Here is a 21009-nt window from a genome sequence, read left to right on the forward strand (position 1 = left end):
GCGTCAAGGTCAGGGAGACGAGTAAAGAAGGTGTGGAGGTCCAACTTCCCTTCGTATTTGGGGTCCTCAAGGAAGAGGATAAAGCATGACAAAGGGGTGGATGTGGGTGCAGATGCAGAGGCTATGGAGGAATCCATGTCTAGCCTTGGGTGCAGATAGAGAGTGGAGGAGCTCAAGTGTTGCAAAAGTGAAAAGTGTGAATGAGTTATGCCACCCCCCTTTTATAATGTTCCCTTTCTTAAAGATACTTTTCCCAAAAAAAGGCACTTTCACCAAAAAATGATCCCTCATCTCAATGTGAAAAATTATATTCAAAGACATGATTTGCCGAAGCAAATCATGTTGATTACATCGGGGATTGTTTTCAAAATTGCAAGATTTACAAAGCTATAAGAGCGATAGCATAGTTCCATCCATGCCCTAGTCCTCCTCGACCTTCAATTTTTCTTTCATTCTCTTCTCAATCTACGGACATTCATTACAATAAGCATCCAATGATCGACAAACTATGATGTATTGAAAATGTGGTGGAAGGATTCTCACCTTGTGACCTTGTAAACAAAATTGCGCTTGTTGAAGGGCCTCAAAATCCATAATAACCAAATGTTCTTGCACATTACTGAGAGTCCAATGCTTGTTCACTTGGACTGCCTCCAAAGCATTGTTGGGCATCCTCACTGCAATGTCAAAGATTGCAATAGCGCCGTCTACACTCTGTAATGGAGTCCACACTCCAAGCTTGCACATCCAACGATCATAGTGGAATCGTATGTACAAGGATGGACAAGATTTTAAATAGCTCATCCCAATCCTGAAGCTCCAATCTTACAACGGTACTGGTCTCCATTGTGCATGCCCTCCACAAAACCCCAGTCCTCTTCTAAAAGCCTTCCTAATTCCTCATATTGCACATCTTTACATACATGCATTGTGGTAGTCTCCACAAATCTAAACTCTTTAAAAATGTGCACAAAACAATGAATAGACAAACACCAACTCAAGCCCACAGACCTAGAAGCTTTAGAGTTTTCAAAGAGTTTTGGACATCTATTATCATCTTTTGTTTGAAAGATGCTACCGACCACAAATCTGATTGTGGCCACTCCATACTTAATAAGGAAGTTACTTTGATGGGTTCAAGCGTTCCAAACTCTTTTATAGAAGTAGGCACAATATAGGAGTGAGAATAGAAGAAAATCCTTCTTTGAACCAGTTTGGTTGGGCAAAGATGTGCGAACATTGTTGCTCCAATATCCGCATGTATAGCATTGAACGTGCCGGAGAGACTATGTATTGGCTGCTCCTCCACCAATGTGGATGGGAATATGACTATAAATGCATGGCAAATCTTAAGTATGAATCCATAATGACATTACACTGTGATTTTATACCTAGCTTTGTATTCTTAAAACATGTACTTACAATGTGTTGGAAATCGAAGCGGTTGTTGCAATTGCATGCTTGACATTGAGAAAACGTGTTGCACAATAGCTACGGTCCCCTTGTCTTTGCAGTTCTTGAAGCCAAGGAGCTTTCCTTTTCAATGATGATTCAAGTTTGCACGATTCCGCACACGATGAGGGCCAATAGCAGATGGTTGCAAAGAACCTTTGGTAAACTCTTGTGGCACCCACTCATCATCTATACCTCTTGTGTTGTGGCATGCAAATGTTGTGACCTCATCCTTTGGCCGCCTTTGCGAAGTATAACTGACCATGGTTAAACAAAGAAAATTAGGAGAAGGAGTAGGACCTTGCTTGATGCTACAATGTAGGTGGGATAAAGTGGTAGGAGAAGGTGGTTAACCCTTGCTTGGTGTGGCAATGAGAGGAGAAGGTGGATAACCTTTGCTTGGTGTGGCAATGGAAGGTGGTAGGGGAGGAGAGAGGAGCTTCCTTACTACAGCAATGGAAATGGTGTAGAGAAAGAGAGTGTTGGAGTAAAGGGTGAGTGTGATGGTTGCAACCAAGGAGGGGTTAGAAAAGGGGTTCTAAAGAGAGGAAATCACTTTTTGCTTAAGGACTACTTTTGGGGGGGGTCTGGATAGTAAAAAAAGATGTTTCAAAAGTTTTTTAAAGTTTTTGAATTTTAGGGTTTTTGGGTGCACGTTTTGACTTTTTGAGGTCAAAAACTCTTTTTTTGACCATAAAATAGGTTTATGGGGTTTTAAGAAGATAAGATTTGAGTTTTGAAAATTTTGAAAAATTTCAAAATTTTGAGATTTTTTCAAAACCGGATAAAAAATGAGGAAGTCGGAGGTTCCATATTGCCCCCCCCCCCCCCCCCCCCCCCCCCCCCGCCCCCGCCCCCGCCACCCCACCTTCTCACTAGGTAAGAGGCCATGAAGAAGTGTAAGACTACTTTGTCCTCCTACATTTTTGAGGGCATAGAGTGTGTCCACCACCCTCTTCTCATTGGATGGCCTCTAATTAACCTTAATCCCAAAGGGTCCTAAAGGGTTCATATTTTTCCTAATAAGAGAGAGAGAGGGGATTGAACTCTCGTCGGATTGCACTTTCGAGCACGTTTGACATCGACGACTTTACATAGTGAGATTGTAGCTCTCCGGTTGCGACTAGACATAAAGAGAGGGCGAACATAGCTCTCCAACCTCATTACAGGTTAGAACGAAGGTATGGACACATATATATAGGCATACAAGTTGTGCTTCAGAGGAGCACGTTTGTCTCTTGGCTTGAGAGAATTTTGCTCCAACCATACTTGCTACATTTTATGTATGCGAGTTGACCAACCTTTATTCATGCTCATAGCCGTTGACAGGAAAAAGGGTAGAGCAAGATACTGCCTCTCAATAGCTTGCCCACATCGTCAAGCATTCAAATAGATAGTAGAGCTCGAGCATTCCCATCACTCTGAAAGCTCTTGTCAGCATCACCGGGCTGTAAGTGAGGACACTTGAGTCTGGAGAGAACATGAGAGTGTGTGTCCTCACAAATATATATGCCTTCAAGCTTGTAGACTTGCATACACTTGATATCCACAAGCTTTGGTACCTCTCAAACTTATAATACTCACATATATGGTGACTTTTTGTGCCAAAACTGAAAGCATATTGAGACAAAAATTGATCATATCTACATAGAATCATCGAACCCAAGTCGAAAGAACTTTAAACTAAATGCTCGATGCCGTGGGTGCTCTCTGATGACGAGCCTTGGAGATGCCCTTCTACCTTTTGTTCCACAACTAAACCTTTGGCCTTTGGTTTATCATTGCCGCTCGCTTTCCTCGATCAAATCTTCCCCTAAATGCTCCTCGATGGCTCCCCTTTGGTGACTCCTTCATTAGATCTCCTTTTTAAAAAGGCCGCAAGAGAAAATGTTTGTGAAATCGCTTCTTCTTCTGAAAGACCACCATTGATTGACTTAGGAAATTGGCGACTGCTCCTACTCTTGATGACAGTAAGGAACTTCCTTCCTGAAGGATCTCCTCTCTGGTGCAATCAAGGCCCCTTTAAGCTGGTTGCCTTCCCCGTCATGGCGAGCTTTAATATCTTCCCTTTCTATTGGCTTCACTGGGTTTATTACGGCCTCCTGCAATGCTCAGCATATAGGGGTCCTTCTACTCCTATGATAATTTCCATTGCTTTAACGTGCCCTGTAGCATTCTCTCCACCTGTGCTCCCTTGATCAGCTAGCCCCCTCTTGGCAATGCACTCGGAGCTCCTCAAGACGTAGCTCACCCTTCTTGCCCCCAAGGCAAGCTGAGCTCCTTCCGTTGCATGGAGGCTTTGCTCGACTGATTGCTCTTGAGCTCTCTCACCTCTCTGGCTCCCTCTTGCTGCAGGTTGCCCCCGACCTATATCTCCACTTAGTAGTGCTACCCTTGAGTTGCTCTACAATATCTTCATCTGCTCCCCCTCAATCCTCTCCTGCACTGACCGTTGTCCAACCCTCTTAACCAGATGAAGAGCAGGCCCGTGATGAGATCCGTCTCGAGCTCCCTCTCGTTCGACCTGCTCCCGGATCCTCTCTGTAGCTCGCCCTTTGTGAGATGTTGCCCTACCTCCCCAGCTCTATAGGCCCGACCAGATCCTCCCCTCTATTGTTGGTATTTTTTTCCCTCTGCAAGTAGGTGGCCTCAGGAACTCTCTTGCATGGCAATCGACGCTTCTTTTTTTCACCATGGTGGGTGGCTCCACGTGATTGCCATCTCGTCCTCATTTTGTTTTTTATAACTTCTAATTTTTTTGAACATGGACTGATTCTCACAAAAATATTGCTATCATATCAATGGATGTTGGAGCTCCTCGCCGAAGCCGTCAAGCTTGGATCTCGCCATCCTTAACCCTTAACTTGACAAGCAATCATGCTCACTTACTGGCTCTGCCTCAAGCAATACCCAATGCCTATGAAGCTTGCTGATGTAACCTCATTCATCACATCCTAAATGAACCTCGACCCTCAGTCACCTCTGCAAGAAGATCAGGCATAACAATGGATATTGGCATCGAGGTAGACATCTCCCATAGAAGCCTCCTAAAAAGACTTAAGACCTTGCCAAGCTTAAAGTGCATCAATTCTTTGCAAACTTGGTCAAATGGCGAGTTGTAGACCATAGCCAAGAGCACACATCAAAAATTGGCATTGCCCAGCACTATACAAGCAACCATAGCACACTCAAAAGTGGAAAAAGCGAGCGCATCATATATACATGAGCCGGCAAACTTCAAACCACAAAACTCCTTTCATAGTTTGCCAACCCCCATAGCCTGCTAGAGCTTTCATGCTCAACAGCAACACTAGTAGATGCTCACTCCACCTGGATCCCACACAAAAACACTTGGCATTCCATACATCAAAAATTTAATCAAGCTTCCACCTGGCTCCCAAGGAAAACCTGTAGAAATGCCATATACCAACCTTGCACCAACAAAACCATCAATTACTTTGCCATAGACTTGCATGTGCATCATAAAATTTCCTTCTTTATTATTCCCTGCACAAAAAGCTGTATTTGGGCCAACATAGGGCATATGGCACTCGAAAGCCGTGGAAACATTTGTAGCATAATTATGAGTAACAAAAGTAGCCCTCAAAAGGAATTGAAAAGCATACATCCTTGCAAAGAGGCATACGAAACCCTTAAACACATTGGAGACATTTGCACAAGCATCATCCTTCTTTGAAGCACCCGTAATTCTCTCAAGAGGCATTTCTTCATCAAGAAGACGATCAAAAACCTCACAAGTTACATCTTCGACATGCCAGTATCAAAGGAAGAAAAGAAGGATACACCATCACCTGCTTCATGCATGAGGCTATCAAAAAAACAGATATCATAACTGCACCATGAAACAAACCCTCAACCTGTACCACTTCTTCACATACATTTTCCTCATCACAAAGACTCATAACCTCTTCAACTACCTCTTCAGCTGAAGCATTCTCACTCTTCCCTGCCACCGGTCGCACATACACCTCATGGGAGACAAGGCCTTGCGCTCCCTCTTCCTGTGAGTTAAGATCCAAAGCATCCTCATACACACTATTATACATATTTTCCGAAACAGTTAAACCATTTGCCTTGTCATGCATAACCTCCGTGTCATTTCCACCTAATGATAGGTCACAAGTGCTCGCTGTCTCACTATCACTCTCTTTAAACCCAGCTTTGACTTCCAAGGCTTTCAAACTTTGATGAATTGCCTCCTTGTCTTTAAACTCGGAAAGGATAAAAGACCTTAACTCGTCATCAAAGCTCTCCCCACCATCACTACATGAAGACGTTTCTTTGTCGCTCTCATAACCCTCATCATCAAATGTAACCATTCCACTATGCATATCAAAACCAAACCCATCATGGGGCAAGCATACCTGAGATGCCGAGGTCTCCAAGCTCTCCCACTATACTGCCTGAAGTTCTCTCCAAGGCTCGATGAGTTGAGAGCCATTCTCAATGGTACAAAACAACTTTGGAGGATCATAGAAAGCTAGAAAAAGAGCCCTTTTCATGCTTTGCCAACTCCATTGTTCATCCTCAGATAGCATGGAATAAAGGTAACATGCATCACAAAGAAGCCCTTGCCATGCATAAATCTGCTTGCGACTCGTCATCATAAAACTCCAATTGAGCAAACTCGTACTCCACAAGGAGAAACCATGCCACAATATCTTCATGTTGGGCACCTGTGAAGAACCTGCTTGCAGCCATATCCATATTGGATCACCTGTAGCACAAGACCATTGTGAACTGAATTTCTAGAGTTCGATCCTCCGTGGGGGCACCAAAACGATGACAGGAAAAAGGGTAGAGCAAGATACTACCTCTCAATAGCTCGCCCACATCGTCAAGCATTCAAATAGATAGTACAGCTGCTCGAGCATTCCCATCACTCTAAGGCTCTTGTCAACATCACCTGGCTGTAACTGAGGACACATGAGTTTGGAGAGAACATGAGAGTGTGTGTCCTCAGGAATATATATGCCTTCAAGCTTGTAGACTTGCACACACCGGATATCCACAAGCTTTGGTACCCCTCGAACTTATAATACTCACATATATGGTGATGTTTTTGTGCCAAAACTGAAAGCATATTAAACCAAAAATGATCATATCTACATAGAATCATTGAACTCAAGTCGAAAGAACTTTAAACTAAATGCTTGATGCCGTGGGTGCTCTCTGATGATGAGCCTTGGAGATGCCCTTCTACCTTTCGTTGCACAACTAAACCTTTGGCCTTTGGTCTATCATTGTCGCTCGGTTTTCTCAATTGAATCTTTCCCTGAATGCTCCTCGATGGCTCCCCTTTGGTGACCCCTTCATTAGATCTCCTTTTAAAAAGGGCCACAAGAGAAAATGCTTGTGAAATCGCTTCTTCTTCTGAAATACCACCATTGATTGACTTAGGAAATTGGCCACTGCTCCTACTCTTGATGCCTTCAGGGCGAGCTTTAAGATCTTCCCTTCCTATTGGCTTCGCATGGGTTTTCTACGGTCTCCTGCAATGCTCAGAATATAGGGGTCCTTCTACTCCTATGACAGTTTCCCTTGCTTTAACGTGCCTCTCCACCTGTGCTCCCTTGATCAGCTAGGACCTCTTGGCGCTGCACTCGGAGCTCCTGAAGACGTAGCTCACCCTTCTTGCCCCCAAGGAAAGCTGAGCTCCTTTCGTTTCATGGCGGCTTTGCTCGACCCGCCGTTGCTCTTGAGCTCTCTCACCTCTCTGGCTGCCTCTTGCTGTAGGTTGCCCCCAACCTCTACCTCCACTCGGTAGTGCTACCCCTCGACATGCTCTACAATAGCTTCATCTGCTCCCCCTCAATCCTCTCCTGTGCTGGCCACTCCTGCCCAGCCTTCTTAACCAGATGAAGAGCAGGCCCGTTATGAGATCCCTCTCGAGCTCCCTCTCTTTCGACCTGTTCCCGAATCCTCTCTGTAGCTCTCCCTTTGTGAGATGTTTCCCTACCTCCCCAGCAGTATAGCACTCGCCAGCTCCTCCCCTCTATTGTTGGCCCTCTGCAAGTGGGTGGCCTCGAGAACTCTCTCCGCATGGCAACCAATGGTCCTTTTCTTCAACATGGTGGGCGGCTCCACGTGATGGCCATCTCGTCCTCATTGTCGATGATTTTAAAGTTTGTTTTTTATAACTTTCAATTTTTTTGAACATGAACTGATTCCCACGCAGATATTTCTATCATATGATATTTCTATCATATCAATCGATGTTGGAGCTCCTCGCCGGAGCCGTCGAGCTTGGATCTCCCCATCCTTAACCCTTAACTTGACAAGTGATTATGCTCACTTACTGGCTCTACCTCAAGCAATACCCAATGCCTATGAAGCCCGTTGGTGCAACCTCATTCATCACAGTCTAAATGACGCTCTACCCTCAGTCACCTCTGCAAGAAGATCGGGCATAACAATGGATATTGACATCAAGATAGACATCTCCCATAGAAGCCTCTCATAAAGACTTAAGGCCCTTGCCAAGCTTAAAGTGCATCAATTCTTTGCAAACTTGGTCAAATGGCGAGCTGTAGACCATAGCCAAGAGCACACACAAAAATTTGGCATTGGCCCTGCACTGTACAAGCAACCATAGATAGGCTTCTTCAGCATATGTGTTGGTAAGGACAGTGAGCTTCATTCCTATTTCCAATGTTCTTGTATCTTTGCTCACTCTCCATACTGGTTTTTGTTTCCATCTTGCATTTAGAGATTTGTAGTAGTCTCATTGTCTGTCTTTGTATACATCTTAGCACTTCTCGTTATGCTGCACTAATAAAAACCGTGTATATGAACTAATCTTCATTTTTGTCACAGCATGTGTTGCATTTTTTTCATGGCTTCTTTAGGTGCTCGTCAATGTGGGAGTTTTATTGAGTCAATAAGTTGCGGAAATGTGTAAGACGATAGCGGTTCTTCGCTTGCTATCATGACTACAAATGATTTATGTGGGTGAAAATGCAGCCAAGTTCATGCAATTTACACTCTTCAATTACTTCAGAGGAGGTGTCAACAGTGATTGAAGAAAGCGACAATAGCATTGAGGTGATGGGGTTCATTCTCAAGGACCCTAAGAGGATGGAACAACGTGATGCATCATCATCAAACCAAGGGGAGACAGGTATGCAACCGCTGGTAGAAGCAACTAAGCTACATCGAATGCTCTCTAGTGAGTTGTGTGGGAAGGAGCGTGAAGTATTTTGATGCTGAGTAATTTTACCACATTGCTCATTGATGAATATGATAAAATCACTGGCATCACAGTAGCTCAACATCACATTAAGCTCAAGGAGGAAAGTAAACCTATATTGCAAAAAGCTCAGGCGGCTAGGAATAATTCAACAAGAGGCCTTGCTCAAAGAGGAAAGAAAACTCCTAGAAGCAGGTTTCATCTATCCTGTTGAAGACTCAGAGTGGGTTTCTCCAGTGGTAGTCACACCAAAGAAGAATGGTAAAGGGAGGGTTTGTGTTAATTACAAGCCCCTTAATGGAGCCACAAAGAGGGACCATTTTCCTCTTCCTTTTTAAGATGAAATTATCAATGAGGTAGCAGGACATGAGCGCTACATGGTATGCGATGGCTACTCAGGCTACTTCCAAATTAGCATTGCTAAAGAAGATAAAAAGAAGACAACCTTTATCAGACCATGGGGATGTTTTGCTTATAGAGTTATGCCTTTTGGTCTCACCAATGCTCCAGTCATTTTTCAGCGCTATGTGAATTTTTTTTTTCAGCCATCCTTTGGAAAATCAATTCGTGTTTTTATTGATGACTTTTGTATCTATAGCTCTCGCGCTCTTCATTTGGAGAATATTTATGAAGGTCTAGGTAGGCTGCAAGCTTTCGGTGGCCAACTCAACGTGGAGAAATGCCACACTGGTGGAAGCAAGGTTACTCTTCTTGGCCATGTGATCTCTGTCAAGGGCATTGAAGCTGACCCAAGCAAGGTTCAAGCTTTGGTGGCTTTACCCTCTTACACCACAACAAAGAAATTGGTCTCTTTTTCTTCACAAAAGGTGAGGTGTTTGAGTAGGTTCATTCACCTGCTCTCTCAAGTGGTTCACAACAACTTACCCATCAAGAGATCTTCACTTGGAATGAAGAAAATGAACAACAGTTCCATGAGGTAAAAGAAATTCTCGCCTCACTTCCCACCATTGCACCTCCAGAGTAGGACGAGCCATTTTATGTAAACCTTGGTGTGGGCAATGACACACTTGGGGCGGTATTGATGCAAAAGGATCCTCAAACCTCTTTAATGCACCCTATCTACTTCTCTAGTCACATGATGACTCCATAAAAAAAAGGATACAGGGTGAAAGCATGGTTTGGTGGTACAAAAAAAGGACCTATTTTGCTTCTACTTGGTTGGTACTTCTACATATGTCCACACTTTGGAGGGAGCCTTTTTTTTCATCTATGTTAAAGAATGGTAGGAGGGAAATTTGTATGATTTAAACTTTCCGTGAAAGAAAACGTGGGTGGGGCAATAAGTAATGGGAGTGGTGTTTTGAAACCGTGCCAAAAGTCCCATCACAGACTGTGTTTGTGAGTGGCGCAGTTGCTCAACACATTTTCCAGCTTCCGCCTTGCTCTCTTACTACATCGCCTTCTGCAAACCACTACAGTTGCAGGTAACAAGCTCCCCGGATACTCACAATCAGGAAGATGAGTACGCTAGCGAGGAAATCAGCAGCCAAAGCGTCACCGGACAATGGGAAAAAGAAGAAGAGGACAATGGATGCAAAATCCCCTCGGAACATCGACACCCCAAATACGAGGGCTAGCAAGGGGGCCTCCTTTGTGGAGAGGGAGAAACTTGCTGTGTCCGTGGAGACTTCATTTAAGCCTGGGCCTCTTTTTGCCGATGATGAGACTCCACGGGCATCTACAACATCTAAAGGTAGGTGCTATGAGAGCTGTGCGTTTTCTGGTGATTTACCATTTTCTTTTCCATGCATGCAAGCTTCTGCATGTCTTTTATCTGATGAGGTATACATTTGCTTTTTTTGCATGCAGCAAGTACATGTGCATGTTTGGGATATTCTTAGGAATTTAGGGTTTAGGAAAGTTACAAAGTTACATGTATAAGCTGCTCTTTAGATTGCTAACTTGCATGCATGCAAGTGCAAAAATCAGTATATGTTGTGCATGAGCATAGCACAAAGTTGAAGCTCAGTAGGGATGTTAGCATAACCAAATTTGGTTAGTACCAAATTTGGTACTAACCATTACCAAATTTGATACTAACCACAACCAAAATAGGCTTTGTACACAACTGAATGTTGCAATTGTCACCTGAATGACATACATTCATTTCATTCCATGTGTTTTGTTTTGCACAACTGAAATGAGGCATATAATGAGGGCATGTCTTTACTTGCGTGTTGTTTCCACATCGCAGGAAAAAACAAGATGGAGGAGTACCCTATCTTGACAAAGTTCTGCTATACAACACAAGAGCTTCATGATGAGTATGGTTTGAGCATGGAGGGGGTACTGCCAAAGGATCTTACAGAAGATGACATCCCCGATGACCAGTGGCTCACTGTATTCAGACATTCCAGCCAGAAGAAGACAAAGATTTACTTAAATCACGTGCAGCCACGGCTTCAGGATGAATGCAGGTTCCTGTTCCATAAGGTGTACCAAGCCCCACCATCATGTGGGGAGATCACTACAAAATTTGCCCGCTGTTTTGCATATGAGAAGTGTCATGCAGCCACAAAGGACCCTGCGGGCCATAGGGTTGCATGGGCCAGGTTTGGTGAGAGTGTACTCAACATGTGTTCCTCCCGACCAGGAGGCTTGGAAAAGAAGGTTGAGAATTGGCGAAAGGCAAACGGTGCGTCCCAAGAAGGCCACCCGTCAAATACCAAGAAGCCCCGACTTACGCCAGTCGGTAGTATGACCCCTACACAGAAAGTCCCCCCACAGCGTCATGAGGAGAAGACACCTGATTATATTGCGGACCTTGAAGCTATGGTTGGGAGAGTCCCTCGGACATGTGTTGGGGTAGACGATAGGCTGAAAGAGCTGACAATGTCTCTGAAGCAGAAGAAGGAAACACTCTTGAGGGCAGAGGGTTCCAATAAACTTGTCAAGCAGATTATGGATGACATCAAGGAATATGAGACCCAACTGGAAACGCTGAGAGAGGCCAACACTGGCAATGACGCACAAATCAATGTGATAGAAGCTGATTTGGCTGCCAGTCGAAGGCTGTACGTCGATACAGAATCAGTGAAGATACGTCATTGCTCGACAAGGAGATTCTAGAGCAACAGGTGCTGGTAGTTTTGGGAGTTTTTGGTAGAACTGTTTATGCTTGGTTTGGTTGGATTGGTAGTGTTAGGTACCTTTGGTAGAACTATTAATGCTTGGTTTGGTGGGATTGGTAGTGTTAGGTACCTTTGATAGAACTGTTTATGCTTGGTTTGGTGGGATTGGTAGTATTAGGTACTCATGGTAGAACTGTTTTTATTCTAGGTAGTTTATGGTTTCCTTCTGTCTTATGGTTTGGTATTTCTGGTACTATGAAGAAGTTTTGGTACTTTAAGGTACTTTCTGAAAGTGCTGCAAAAGGTGTTATGGTAGTTTTATTCTGATAGCTTTGGTAGTTTTGCTAGTTTTGGTACTTTTATGTACTATTTGAAAGTGCTGCAAAAGTGTAATTGGTAGTTTGATTTTGGTAATTTTGGTAGTTTTTGAAAGTGCTGTAAAAAGTTTTTCTTTGGTAGTCTTAGTAGTTTTGGTTGTTTTGGTACTATTTGAAAGTTTGATTCTGGGAGTTTTGGTACTTTTGGTACTTTTAGGTACTATTTGAAAGTGCTGCAAAAAGTGGCTTCTGTAGTTTGATTTGGTAGTTTTGGTAGTTTTGGTACTTTTAGGTACTATTTGAAAGTGCTGCAAAAAGTGGGTTTGGTAGTTCAATTTTGGTAGTTTTGGTACTTTTAGGTACTATTTGAAAGTGCTGCAAAAAGCTTGTTTGGTAGTTTGATTTTGGTAGTTTTGGTAGTTTTGGGTACTTTTAGGTACTATTTGAAAGTGCTACAAAAAGCTTGTTTGGTAGTTTGATTTTGGTAGTTTTGGGTACTTTTAGGTACTATTTGAGAGTGATGCAAAAAGCTTGTTTGGTAGTTTGATTTTGGTAGTTTTGGTAGTTTTGGGTACTTTTAAGTACTATTTGAGAGTGATGCAAAAAGCTTGTTTGGTAGTTTGATTTTGGTAGTTTTGGTACTTTTAGGTACTATTTGAAAGTGCTTCAAAAAGTGGTTTTTGGTAGTTTGATTTTGGTACTTTTAGGTACTATTTGAAAGTGCTGCAAAAAGTGGCTTTTGGTAGTTTTGATAAGGTTTGGGTAGTTTAGTTCTGCATTGAGGATATTTATATGTTTTTGGTACTATATGATTCCCGAGTTTGGTAGTTTTTGGTAGTTTTGGTGGTTTTGGTAGTTTGGGTTCTGTTTCGTAGTACAGTACTTAGAAGTACCAGTCTCGGTATGACTTCTTGGTAGTTTTTGAAACTAATGGGGACCGCTGGTTGTCAACAGGATGAGTATGACACTCTGGAGAAAAAATGGAAGGAAGGTCAAGAGCATACCCTATTTGTGAAGGAGATGTTGTCTGATATCAGGCTTGGGAAGAGGTTCCTACTATATCCTAGGCCCCAGGTTAATGATTCAGTAAATGTGATCCCGGTGTTTGGTATGTGTGTTGCATGCGGTGAGCCCTTGGAGTGCGCACATGTAGTCGGAACCTTCATGCTAGAGTGCCGACACCAGTATCATCCCTTGTGCTTCAGTGCTCTGTTACAAAGCAGGGATCAGTGTGTCAAGCCGGGTTGTAATATGGTAATCTCTGATTTGGCAAAGTCCTGGGCCAGTGGGCTTCAAGTTGTCAAGAGTAAGTATGTGTGCATTTTTGAATACATATGCGCACTTGAAACTCAGTGAGGTTTTCATACAAGTTAGTATGTGCTGTCTTTCTTTGTGTTTGCGGAGGAGCAGGATGCTGCAGTTGCTGACCAGCACGCCACAAAGTCGGCTGCAAGTTGAATATGGGACGTGGATGAGGTGACAAGGGAGATATCAGATGTTCTCCACGATCAAAAGCAAGGTAATTCTGTAGGGAAAGACAATGTGACGGGACAAAGATGTGAGGCAACACGTGACAGCGAAAGTAAAAGTGAGGAGGAGGCCAGAGATGATAAAAAGACAGGTGACAGCGAAAGTAAAATTGAGGAGGAGGCCAGAGATGGTAAAAAGACCAAGGACAAGGAGGAAGGTAAAGTCCCTGTTGTTGTGGAGCTGGATGCGGAGGAAAGCCAGGATGCTGCCAACACAAAGCTCGATGAAGCAACGACCAAGAAGGGAGAGGAAGAACCCACAAAGGGGGGTGTTGGGGAGGGGGTGGAAACCACAAAGGGGAGTGAAGGGGAGGTCAAAGAGGGGTCGGAAGGCAACAAAGATCGGAGGGAGGCCGAGGATGAGCAGGAAGAAGTACTTGCGAACGATACTGTTGTGGACAGCACCGACGGGGGCGTTGACTCTACTGCTGCCGATACTGTTTCGAAGCGGAGAGGTGATTCCCCTGATTCCGTGACCCTGCAGGAACTTTTATGTTTGCAGAGAAAGAAGCGCAATCGCGCCCGTGATCAATTATCCCGTGCATGCAAATTGTAGCCAGTGAGAATCTATTGTATTCCGCACTTTTTGCGTTTTAATGACTGAGTCAACTTGATTTTTTGGCCCTGAGCTTTATCTTTTCTAGTGTTGGTATGTTACCTTTCGTTACATTACTGTTTTAGTTGTCCTCACTATATGTGCATTACAGTACCAAATTTGGTACTGTTGAACTTGGGTGCACGTTTGTCCACTATTACAGTACCAATTTGGTACTTCTTGAACTTGCGATTTTGGATAGTCCTTATCACTTGTGCAATACAGTACCGAATTTGGTAGTTTTTGGATTAGTTTTCTGTTTTAGATATGATGTTTGCACTGTGTATTTGTCCCCACTCATTATGTTTGTTGGTGCTGTAGTAATTTGGTGGCTGGATGAGACACCGGCAAGCACATTGTTGCAGCCTGATGTGGATGCTAGACGTGGGCGGATGATTGTGCTTGATCTTAATGGCGTGCTACTAACCAGCTGCAGAGAAATCCCTGAGGAACTTGAGTGCCTGCCAAAGGAGCACACGCCACGGGTAGTCCATCTCGGAGGGAATGTAATTTGTCTTGTAAGGCCGTATGCGGAGCAATTCATCCTACGGCTTAAACAGAAAGCCAGCCTAGTGTTGTGGTCCTGATGTAGAAGGGAAAAACTGTTACACATGGTGAACGCGTGCTTCCCAAACCATAGAAGGCAAAAATATTTTGCAGGTAAAGCATGCCCACTTTGAATGTTGCAGGACATAAGTTACGCATACCTCTTAACCTCGTTTTTTGGCATTAGCAGATATTCTCTCCCAAGAGGACTGTGAAATATGGCGGGCCCGTATGTCAGAGGTGCCGGTTGTGCCCAAACACATGGGCGATAAGCCCGTTTTCCTGAAGAAGCTACGGACGCTATGGGCAAGGCACCCGAAGTACGATGCCAACAACACTATTCTTGTAGATGATTGTAGATACAAGTCTCTTAAAAACGACTATGAAAACTGTATGGCAATCCGATGATACGATCCCATGGTAGTAGGAACCGATTACCTGTTTTACTTGCTGGATTTTGTTTTGCCTTGGTTGCTCGGGTGGATAAGGGATCGGTACCCAACAGCATACACTCGCAAAAACCTAGTCTTTAACACTGAAGACGATATTTCTAGGTACATTACTGATTACTTCATACAGATGGAGGGGTACTCCTATAAATTTGATCCCCCGAGGTAGCAGATTGCCATAATCATGTAAATAGTGGAATTTTGTAACTTGATACTATACATAATGGAAAACCACTTCTCTTGTTCAGACTGTATTGGTATCTTGATCTCTACTGTTGAAACCTCTGACTAATTCTGTTGAAACCTCTTGGAGCTAACCAGGTTGCCCAACATTTTAATTTTTGAGGCAGATAGCATCTATGTTTGGCATACCTTTCATGTTATCAACGTAGTTCTAGACATTGCTCAAGGTGGTCGTATCAAATACGAATAGACAAACTGAAAAATACCAAGAAATAAAGTAAACCATAAGTGATACAACAAGTTCAAGGAGTACCAAATTGTACCAAATTTGGTACTGTAATAGTGGACAGGAGTGCACCCAAGTTCAACACAGTACCAAAAAGTACCAAATTTGGTACTGTAATAGTGGACCGACGTGCACCCAAGTTCAACAGTACCAAAAAGTAGAGATATAGTGAGGACAACTGAAACAGTAATGTAATGAAAGGTAACATACCAACATAGAACCAGATAGAGCGATAAAGTAAACCATAAGTGATACAGCAAGTTCAAGCAGTTCCAATTTGGTACTGTAATAGTGGACAGACGTGCACCCAAGTTCAACAGTACCAAATTTGGTACTGTAATAGTGGACAGAGAAGCACCCAAGTTCAACAGTACCAAAATGTACCAAATACACATATAGTGAGGACAACTGAAACAGTAATGTAATGAAAGGTAACATACCAACACAGAACTAGATAGAGAGAACAGATAAAGCTTAGGGCCAAAAAATCAAGTTGACTCAGTCACTAAAAAGCACATAGTGCGGAATACACTTGGTACTGTTGACTACCAGATTTGGTACTATTGACTATCGGATTCAGTTGTTCAATCAGGGCTTCTCATTTCCCTCAAGTAGCATGGATGCACCTTCGTCACTCTCATCATCATGATATGGCATGCTATTGTATATCCTCTCATATACTTCAGTAGACAACTTGTATTGTAAAATTTGACCTAGGGATCCTGCAATGGGCTCCATCGGGAAACGTATGGCCCTAACAAGATGTGAGTAGATCATTACCGGAGATGTGTGATCCAATAGCCGGTATGTATCAGCTTTTCCTTCAACTTGGCCATAAAAAAAGCCTTCAACAACCTTCCCTCCTCTAACAATTTTGTTATGACACTTATCCTTTTGTGCTTTCACTGTTTGGTACAACACTTCTGTGCATTTGATAATGTAGAAGTCTTCGTTTGCCTCAGCTGCTTTTACTGCAAAATTATCCCCTATGGACAACATGCCACTTAACATTTCAGGGCATCCTTCATATAGTGGCAGGCTGGACACTTGGCTCATCGGAATCGATGTTGAATCTCCACCCTCCTCCTCGTCATCTGATTCGTCATCCCTAATTGTATCCCCGGACTCTGGCAAGGGTTTGATGCAAACATATTTCCATACTTCAATGTTTATTCTGTTCGTGCATCTTCTCCACAACCCACGCATACACGGATCACAAAAGCATGAAAGTGATCGAAAGCGTATGGCGGTGCGGTTGTCCTGTGAATAGCCATCAGCACAATGAAATGAGTGGGAGCCAACGATGCGCTCACAGTCCCATTGCAGATTGCGCTGCACTTCATTCGCGCCAATAAGCCAAAAGACTCTTTGCGTATTACACCTCTGAGACTCTTCTCTTGGCTGAAAAGTTGCTTTCAAAAAGTTGACAACATCGGCTGCACACTTCATACGCCAGCCATCTGGTTTCAATTCCTTATGCGTCAAAGTTCTCTTGATGACTGCCCTTGCCCCATCATGTTCACCTTTTCCATGGCCGGATGCAGAGAAGTTATCCATCACGTGCAAGTTTGTCATTTGATAGTACCTGGCCACAAAATAGTAAGGTCTACGGGCCTTGAATTGTGAAGCAGCACCATCTAACCAAACCCAATGTTGTTGCAGAGAATGTCCTCGTTCTTTTAGCCACTTGTCATGCAGCAAGAAACAATGTTGTACAAACAATGTGTCATGCTGCTTGTCATCCGATATGTAGAAGTGTAGCGTCTTCTGTGTACCACCTGCTGCATTTCTTAAATAAGTGATGTGCACAAGTATTGTGACTTGGGTAGACCACCAATGCATTGACTGAATTTCATTCTGAACTTTAAAGGAATTTTTCTCCGCAAAGTCAATAACAGATACTACAATGTTGCTAGGAAAATTCTGCAAACAGTCCTTGAATTGTTGGGCTTGCCAGCGGAAGACAAAGTTGTGCCTGATGAAGCCTATCAGATGGGCTGAAAATAGGCTAAGAAAAGTCCCACTTTTCATCCGTTGCACAATCAAGTCCTTTCTCTTCTTCTCACTCCCACCTTCATGAACCTGTCCTGTTCCAACCTCCATGAAAACCTTCATAGACACCTCCTTGCTATCCTCTGCTATATCATCGGGACAAAATGTCAACCTCCGTACTCCACATTGTGAGCAGTCCCCCATCAAGCATTTCTTTGCATGGTATTCTCAATTTGGAGGCTTTGGGCACATGATGGATTCCCACGTAACGGTGATGTGCTGACACACTGCTTGGTTTGCAAAACACGTTCCTCTCTCATCACCTCTGCAACAAACGGAGCAAGTGCAAAGGTGAAATTTCCCATGGTGCCCGAACTTGTTCTGCCACATTTGATTAAGGGCCTCTTTGAAATAGAGCATCTGCACATGAACCACACAGCAGTAAGTATTTTTGTCCTTCAACTTCCGTACAAAGTATGGCTTCAATGCCTCGAAGCATCTAAGAGACACTACCACTGTTGGGTGAGCCTTCTTGAATCTTTGGTACAGCTCAACCTATGGCACAAAAACAAACGATTCAGAAAAAAACCAACATCATGGTACTGGTAAAATTTCACTACTGCAGTAGTGCCAAAACTAGCTTTCGACAGTTCCAAATATGGTACTATAATAGTGGACAGACGTGCACCCAAGTTCAACAGTACCCAAAAGTACCAAATTTGGTACTGTAATAGTGGACAGACGTGCACCCAAGTTCAACAGTACCAAAAAGTTCCAAATATGGTATCGTAGATTTGGTACTGTCGGTAGGCTTTGGTACTCTATAGATATTATTTGGTACTCTACATATAGGCTTTGGTACTATCAGAAGTGTGGGGTACCCTGTAAATATCCTTTGGTCTTATAGTGGTAGGCTTTGGTACTCTACAAATAGGATCTGGTACTCTTCAGAGAGGATTTGGTACTCTATAGATAGTCTTTGGTGGTATCCGATGAGTTTGGTACTCTACATATAGACTTTGGTACTATCAGAAGTGTGGGGTACCCTGTAAATAGGCTTTGGTCCTATAGTGGTAGGCTTTGGTACTCTACAGATAGGATCTGGTACTCTTCAGAGCGGATTTGGTACTCTACAGATAGTCTTTGGTGGTATCCGATGAGTTTGGTACTCTGTAAATAGACTTTGGTTCTCTATACATAGGCATTGGTACTGGATAAATAGGTTTTGGTACTCTGTCGAGAGGATTTGAAACTCTATGGATAGGCTTTGGCACTCGATCGCTAGGATTTGGTACTCGATATACCGGATTTGGTACTCTACAGATCTGAGTTGGTACTCCATAGATAGGCTTTGGTACTCGATATACCGGATTTGGTACCCTACATATGTGCTTTGGTACTTTATAGATAGCCTTTGGTACTCGATAGACAGTATTTGGTACTCTACATATAGGCTTTGGTACTATCAGAAGTGTGGGGTACCCTGTAAATAGACTTTGGTCCTATAGTGATAGGCTTTGGTACTCTACAGATAGAATTTGGTACTCTACAGAGAATAGTTGGTACTCTACAGATAGTCTTTGGTGGTATCCGATGAGTTTGGTACTCTGTAAATAGTTTTTGGTTCTCTATACATAGGCATTGGTACTGGATAAATAGGTATTGGTACTCTATCGAGAGGGTTTGAAACTCTATGGATAGGATTTGACACTCGATAGCTAGGATTTTGTACTCGATATACCGGATTTGGTACTCTACAGATCTGCTTTGGTACTCCATACATATGCTTTGGTACTAGATACACCGGATTTGGTACTCTACAGATGTGTTTTGGTACTCCATAGATAGCCTTTGGTACTCGATAGACATGATTTGGTGCTCTACATATAGGCTTTCGTAGTATCAGAAGTGTGGGGTACCCTGTAAATAGATCCTGGTCCTATAGTGATAAGATTTGGTACTCTACAGAGAGGCTTTGGTGGTATCCGTTGAGTTTGGTACTCTGTAAATAGACTTTTGGTTCTCTATACATAGGCATTGGTACTGGATAATTAGGTTTTGGTACTCTATAGAGAGGGTTTTAAACTCTATGGATAGGCTTTGACAGTTGATAGCTAGGATTTGGTACTTTATGGATATTCTTTGGTACTGTAAACACCCTTTGCCGTACATCAGACTACCAAATTTGGTACTGTCTGGACCAAATAAGCCTTAAGTAGCACCAAACAGGATGTACAATTACTAGAAGTTGTTGGTACCTGAGATTCATCGAGTAGATGTATAGGATGTTTGACGACACTTTTCCTTCCAATTCTCATCTTGCATATGTCTTTCTTGTTGGGTGAAACTCTGCTCTCTGATGTCCAAAAGGCATATACCAAATCTCTTGTTCATTGATAATAACGGTTCCTCGTGGCAATTGTCTCTCACAAGCACTCAATGGCAACACTTCATCTTCATCTTTATTCTCTAGCCGTGAGCTTGCTACAGCTATATTCCTTCGATGGATCCCCAAGATACTAGCCATTCTGGATTGGTTTACTGATTGTGAGTTTGTACTATTGTTCAGAATCATTGCCAAAGAGCTTCTTTTTACAAAAAAGTTCACTTGCTGAATGAGGGACCTTGATTTGAGTCAAAGTGTTGCGCACACCCGATACAACAGTGTCTTCGACTTTGCTGAAATTTGATGGTTGCAGCAAGGAAAATGTTTGGTGGTCTAGGAGTTGCCGGAATATTTCCTTCTGCTCATTCTTTGCAATCCCTACTGTTTGCTTGCGCCAACATCGAGCCACCGCTGCACAAATGTTCTTTCTTGACCTGGCTTCCCGTAATCCAAGAGCAGACGTAGGATGCCTTTCCTTGCTTCTTTGTGCCCGTTCCTTTGCAGCCCAATAATCACAAGAAAAGCCTGATTACCGGTTGGAATACTAGTGCTAATGGAATTGATGTGCATCTGCTGAACATTGCTTGGGCCACCTTGTACCTCGTCAAAAGAGAGGAACTGTGCGTCACCTTCCATCTTGTCGATAGAAAGGAGCTGTGCATCACCTTCTAGCTTGTTGAAAGAGAGGTCCTGAGCATCACCTTCTATGTCATCGAAAGAAAGGTTTTGAGCATCACCAAGACAATAATCTCCTGCGCTACTATCCATTTTCATAGAGAGAGAGAGAGAGAGAGAGAGAGAGAGAGAGAGAGAGAGAGAGAGAGAGAGAGAGAGAGAGAGAGAGAGAGAGAGAGAGAGAGAGAGAGAGAGAGAGAGAGAGAGAGAGAGATCAAACACAGCAGCTCGGTGGCTATGGAGGCGGCAAGGAAGGCGAGAGGGTTCAAAACTGAGAGAGACACGCAGGGAGAGGGA

General features: G+C 43.3%; 1 protein-coding gene and 1 pseudogene across 1 annotated transcript; one reads left to right on the forward strand and one right to left on the reverse strand.

The window, feature by feature from the left end:
* Positions 1–5078: 5078 nt before the first annotated feature.
* Positions 5079–7432, reverse strand: LOC147428805 (uncharacterized). The gene is made up of 3 exons (XM_086496910.1): positions 6288–7432; positions 6150–6190; positions 5079–5837 (listed from the first exon to the last, which is right to left on the reverse strand). The coding sequence occupies exons 1-3, from the start codon at positions 6316–6318 to the stop codon at positions 5205–5207; spliced, it is 705 nt and encodes a 234-aa protein (XP_086353036.1). The 5' UTR covers positions 6319–7432; the 3' UTR covers positions 5079–5204.
* Positions 7433–13091: 5659 nt separating this feature from the next.
* On the forward strand, positions 13092–14156 carry LOC147428806 (uncharacterized; annotated as a pseudogene).
* The last annotated feature ends 6853 nt before the right edge of the window (positions 14157–21009 follow it).

This window comes from Adiantum capillus-veneris, chromosome 23 (genome assembly GCF_014529385.1).
Source record: "Adiantum capillus-veneris isolate H3 chromosome 23, ASM1452938v2, whole genome shotgun sequence".
Classification (NCBI taxonomy): domain Eukaryota; kingdom Viridiplantae; phylum Streptophyta; class Polypodiopsida; order Polypodiales; family Pteridaceae; genus Adiantum; species Adiantum capillus-veneris.

Coding starts and splice junctions, on each gene's coding strand:
- LOC147428805 (XM_086496910.1), bottom strand. CDS start 6,318: ATGCTTGACGATGTGGGCGAGCTATTGAGAG. Junction 6,191..6,287: donor TGTGGGCGAGCTATTGAGAG/GTAGTATCTTGC, acceptor CTTGTGCTACAG/GTGATCCAATATGGATATGG. Junction 5,838..6,149: donor TGCAAGCAGGTTCTTCACAG/GTGCCCAACATG, acceptor TCGGCATCTCAG/GTATGCTTGCCCCATGATGG.